Raw genomic sequence first — 5,846 nt, 5'->3', positions numbered from 1 at the left:
ATCGGACACGTTTTCGATAAAAAAAAAGCCGAAAAAGCTTGAATTTTGTGTAATTAAACTTTTTTCGTTATTGGTATAAAAACCACGATTCATACTTCATTGTATAGCACATATAGATAATTATGTTTTACGACATGAGAATTATGCGAGCGTCCGCAGTTAGAATTTCAAAATTTCTAAATACTTCTTCGTTGTAGCTCGTTGTCCTTTTTTGTTTGCCAGGCGCTTTCAATTTGTATACGCCTGAATAGCATCAGTAAGGTTTATTTGCACAAAAGATGGCGATGCGTGCTCAAAAAATTGAGCAACATTTTATCAGATACACAGTCTGCTTGAAGTTGTAACGCAAGTAACGGTAAATTACCTTTGCACACGTACTGTACTAATACTAGCACAATTTGACATTTCAAATTGCTTTCTCCGCTCGCGTAAGGTTCACCATGGAATCCTTAGAATTCCTGAAAAAATTGTAATTTTCTGCATGTAAATTAACGTGTTTTTGCCTGAAAAGTGCTTAATCGTACTCGCGCAGGTTAGTTGCATCCGGTGATGATAAAAGTTTAATGCAGAAGGTCGTGTTTCACCGAAATAAGTGAAGTTCAAGTGGCTGCGCCCCAGACAAACACGGCTCGCCCATTTTTGATTGAATTTGTTTTTTCTCTGTGGGTGGATCTGATGATGCTCCGCTTTACGGCATTCTACACCGCAAAAGCTAGTCGACGGCTGCGGGGGATCTTCAATTAATGTACATCCGTTTATTTTGAAACATTGCAGTATTATATGCTTCTACCGACAGTGGGGAGAGATGGGAGCTAACATAATTCCCGTTAGGATAGATGTTCACACTCGGCTGGTCAATAGTCGCAGACAGTAGACAACGTTTCATTTATTTTGCCTCATTAGGTATATTTTGATTCGCTTTCATCGCTTGTGGGTAGAGTTAAGGAGTTCAAAGCAGAAAGCGAAACAAACATTGCGTATTTTTGTGGCGTTGTCTTGGGTTTGCCGAACAGAAATTCGTATTGATGATTCACGATATGTCTGGTGATTCACTTCACAAATGAAATCCTTTTTACAAGGGAAAGAATTGTAATTTATTAATTAATCGCACGGTAACCTGAATGCTGTGGACCTTTATGAATAACTTCCTTGCCGTGCAAGTAATTATTTATCCATTGTTATATACTAGTTCTTTATGCTATTTTATGGCTGTTTTCGGGTCGCAATACCAAATACAAATATGTATATTTTTTTCTGTTTGCAGCAATCGTGACGTAGAAAAATTCGATGATGGCTCGCCAGCTAAACCCTAATCAGCAGAAGATTTCCGAAAAGCTTATTATCCTCAATGACCGGGGAGTTGGCATTCTGACCCGAATCTACAACATAAAGAAAGCGTGCGGGGACACTAAATCTAAGCCCGGGTTCTTGTCGGAAAAATCGCTTGAATCGTCAATCAAGTTTATCGTCAAACGGTTTCCCAACATCGATGTGAAAGGTTTGGCCGCAATCACCAACATCAAGACGGAGATTATCAAATCACTTTCCTTGTATTATTACACCTTCGTGGATCTACTGGATTTTAAGGACAATGTGTGCGAGATTCTCACAACGATGGACGCTTTACAGATTCATCTGGATATTACCCTCAATTTTGAACTCAGTAAAAATTATCTGGATCTGGTGACGACATACGTTTCGTTGATGATACTTCTCTCCCGAGTTGAAGACCGAAAAGCAGTTCTGGGATTGTTCAATGCTGCTTATGAAATGCAGCACCAGCAGAGCGATCAAAGCTTTCCTCGTTTGGGTCAAATGATCATTGATTATGATGTTCCGGTTAAAAAATTGGCTGACGAATTTATTCCACATCAACGGTTACTGTCGAGTGCGATAACATCGCTAACGAAAGTCTATCCAATGCGAAACCTTAGCGCTGAAAAATGGCGAGAATTGCAACTTCTTAGTTTGGTTGGCACTCCGGCTACGCTGCTTAAGGCAGCCAAGACGGACACAATGTCTTGCGAATACGTCTCCTTGGAGACCCTAGACCGCTGGGTCATTTTCGGTCTAATGTTGAACCATCAGTTACTTGGGCACCAAGACCTAATCACTTCGATGTGGATATCGGCCCTCGATTCCAGCTGGGTAGTGGCACTGTTCCGCGATGAAGTTATCTACATCCATCAGTACGTTCAAAACACCTTCGAAGGGATGAAAGGGTATGGAAAACGTATATCTGAGGTGAAAGAATGCTACAACCAAGCCGTACAGAAAGCTGGCTTGCTTCACCGCGAAAGACGAAAATTTTTACGGACGGCTCTTAAAGAATTGGCTCTTATTATGACTGACCAACCCGGCTTACTGGGTCCTAAGGCACTCCTCATATTTATTGGTTTGTGCTACGCCAGAGATGAGATTCTGTGGTTGCTTCGCCACAATGACAATCCGCCGGTGGTAAAAAGCAAGGGAAAATCTACAGAAGATCTTGTGGACCGACAGCTACCGGAGTTACTGTTTCACATGGAGGAACTACGTGCCCTGGTTCGGAAGTACAGCCAGGTTATGCAACGCTACTATGTGCAGTATTTGTCCGGTTATGATGCTATCGATTTGAACTTCAAAATGCAACAGTTGCAGGTATGTTCCTGAACCTATGTTTACACCTCATTCAATATTTTATGTACCTTATATCGTCTCAAATAGAATATTAAATTATCGTGTGATTTTACAGGTTTGTCCGGAAGATGAAAGCATAATTTTATCCTCACTATACAACACAGCCGCCTCATTGACTGTCAAACAAGTCGAAGACAATGAAACCTTTGATTTTCGCTCATTCCGTATCGATTGGTTCCGGCTACAGACATTCATGAGTGCCAAATCTGCTATCCGCATAGTCGACTATCCTGATTTAGCCAGACTTCTCGATTCGATGGTATTCCACACCAAAATGGTGGACAATTTGGACGAGATTCTGGTTGAGACGTCGGATCTTTCGATCTTCTGTTTCTACAATAAAATGTTTGAGGATCAGTTCCACATGTGCTTGGAGTTTCCAGCTCAAAATCGATACATCATAGCGTTCCCGTTGATTTGCAGTCATTTTCAGAACTGTACGCACGAAATGTGCCCGGAAGAGCGACACCACATCCGGGAGCGGTCTCTCTCAGTGGTTAACATGTTCTTGGATGAAATGGCCAAGGAGGCAAAAAACATTATAACTACAATTTGCGATGAACAGTGTATGATGGCGGATGCGTTGCTTCCAAAGCACTGCGCGAAGATTCTATCGGCGGCAGCCAATCGAAAAAAGAAAGATAAGAATAAGAAGCATATGGATGACATCAAAAGACCAGGCGATGAAAGTTACAGAAAAACACGCGAGGAATTAACAACCATGGACAAGCTACACATGGCCCTCACGGAACTTTGCTACGCCATCAACTATTGTCCGACGGTCAACGTTTGGGAATATGCATTTGCTCCACGTGAATATGTTTGTCAACATCTCGAAACACGATTTTCCAGAGCGCTTGTTGGAATGGTAATGTACAACCCGGACACCATGGAAATAGCTAAACCATCCGAGCTGTTGGCTTCAGTAAGGGCCTACATGAATGTGCTACAAACTGTTGAGAATTACGTTCACATTGACATCACAAGAGTTTTCAACAACTGTCTTCTGCAGCAGACACAGGCTCAGGATAGTCATGGAGAAAAAACCATTGCTGCACATTACAACACCTGGTACTCGGATGTGTTACTGCGTAAAGTGAGCGGTGGAAATATTGTATTTTCTTTGAACCAAAAAGCCTTTGTCAGCATAACGCCGGAAGGCTGCATTCCATTCAATCCGGAGGAGTTTTCCGATTTCAATGAACTTCGCGCTTTAGCCGAACTGATCGGACCGTACGGTATCAAGCTGTTGAATGAGTCTCTGATGTGGCACATTGCCAATCAAGTACAAGAACTGAAGCGTATGGTTGCTCTGAACAAAGAGGTGTTGATTATACTGCGGAGTAACTTTGACAAACCAGAGATTATGAAAGAGCAATTTAAACGTCTCCAGCAAGTAGATAATGTGTTACAACGAATGACCATAATCGGAGTGATACTGAGTTTTCGACAGCTGGCACAAGAAGCACTTGTCGACGTCCTCGATCAGCGCATTCCGTTTCTTCTCTCCTCCGTTAAAGATTTCCAAGAACACGTTCCAGGAGGTGACCCTCTCAAAACCGTATCGGAAATGGCCTCAGCAGCTGGTCTGAAATGTAGAGTCGATCCAGCCCTTTCGAATGCCCTCAAAGCCCAAAAACCGGAACTGGACGAAGGCGAACATTTAATCGTCTGTCTGCTAATGGTATTTGTTGCCGTATCTATTCCCAAACTAGCCAAAAACGAAAACTCATTCTATCGAGCGTCACTGGAGGCGCATACGAACAACACGCACTGCATGGCAGTTGCAATAAACAATATCTTTGGTGCAATGTTCACAATCTGCGGGCAGAATGATATCGAGGACAGAATGAAAGAGTTTCTTGCACTGGCCAGCTCTTCACTGCTGCGACTTGGGCAAGAGTCCGACAAAGAGGCGATAAAAAATCGCGAATCTATATACCTACTGTTGGATCAAATCGTACAGGAATCACCGTTTTTGACAATGGACTTGCTTGAATCATGCTTTCCATACGCTCTTATTCGAAATGCGTATCACGCCGTGTACAAGCAAGAACAGTTGCTTATGCACTAAGTTACAAAGCTAGCGTCTCTTGAAAGGTGTATTAATAGACATTGGAATGATTCGGACTGGTGCGTATTTTCTATTGTTCGTCGTGCTACTTATCTGTCATTGAGAGATATGTGGCTGTAAAATGTATTGTGTATGCGAAATAGGATAATAGAATGACCTTACCTTCTAAACGTAGTATAAATATGTAGCGATTAGCACTTATTGGATAATTTCTTATCACATACGGACTTATACAAATTGTAGTATTCTGCATAATTACTTGTATTTCTTACTGCTGTATCAAAATCGGCAACATCTTATCGGCAAAAAGTCTAAATCACACCCAAACATTTAGACACTGCAGATTAAAAAACATAAATCTATCAGAAATTAATTATTCTTCTATAAGCTCATCCGCGATATAATTTGCGTAACCAATGCATTCAAAAATATTTTCTCTTGCGAATTGTATAAGCTTGGGACAATTATAACATGTTATTGTAATGCAGAAAGAAACGTCATTCGTAAACGGCAATATTTCCAAGAAGTATGAATAGAAGAAGAATAAACACCATTTAAGAAACTCTTCCAACTAGCTTGTTTTGAACAACAAAAGAGAAATTCTTTCGACATATTCTACATATCCATGGGAAACAATCTCCGAAAAAAAGAACAGAAAATCAGATTTTCTTTTCCTGTTACGGGAATGTTTACCATTGCGACTACTATTCAGGTTAACTTTTGTGACTGTCCTTGTTTCTAGCATTATCATCATTGTGGCCGATCAGTTCTGATGCTTTGAATCATTACCGAATATATTTCTAAGCTTAATTGTCCCATGTTCTTTGAGATTCCCTATATACATAGGACAAATAAGCATTGAACGGCTGTATACACGCATTTTCCTCAATTACTACTGCAATTACCCCGAAATCGACGACCTGTTTCAGAGGACCTGGACATAATTTTAGCTGGCCTTTTCATACATTCGCGTTACATGTCTAGTGTACTATACGCTATAAGTGTGTTTTATCAGCCTTCCGATGTCTGCATTTTTGTACATTTGGCACACTGTCCATAACCGCTAGTCAGTCCCATGTTCTATGGAATTCCC

At 41.1% G+C, this 5,846-nt stretch overlaps 1 protein-coding gene across 1 annotated transcript; it reads left to right on the top strand.

Annotated features, from left to right (window-relative positions):
* Positions 1–418: 418 nt before the first annotated feature.
* LOC131689082 (membrane-associated protein Hem) lies at positions 419–5,324 on the top strand. Its single transcript, XM_058973878.1, has 3 exons — positions 419–532; positions 1,265–2,640; positions 2,735–5,324. Exons 2-3 carry the CDS (start codon positions 1,288–1,290, stop codon positions 4,751–4,753), a joined length of 3,372 nt encoding a protein of 1,123 aa, XP_058829861.1. The 5' UTR covers positions 419–532; positions 1,265–1,287; the 3' UTR covers positions 4,754–5,324.
* The last annotated feature ends 522 nt before the right edge of the window (positions 5,325–5,846 follow it).

The sequence above is a fragment of the Topomyia yanbarensis genome, chromosome 3 (assembly GCF_030247195.1).
Source record: "Topomyia yanbarensis strain Yona2022 chromosome 3, ASM3024719v1, whole genome shotgun sequence".
In the NCBI taxonomy this organism is placed as follows: Eukaryota; Metazoa; Arthropoda; class Insecta; order Diptera; family Culicidae; genus Topomyia; species Topomyia yanbarensis.
Note: the sequence above shows the minus strand (reverse complement) of the source record. Positions and strands in the feature narration are given on the sequence as shown.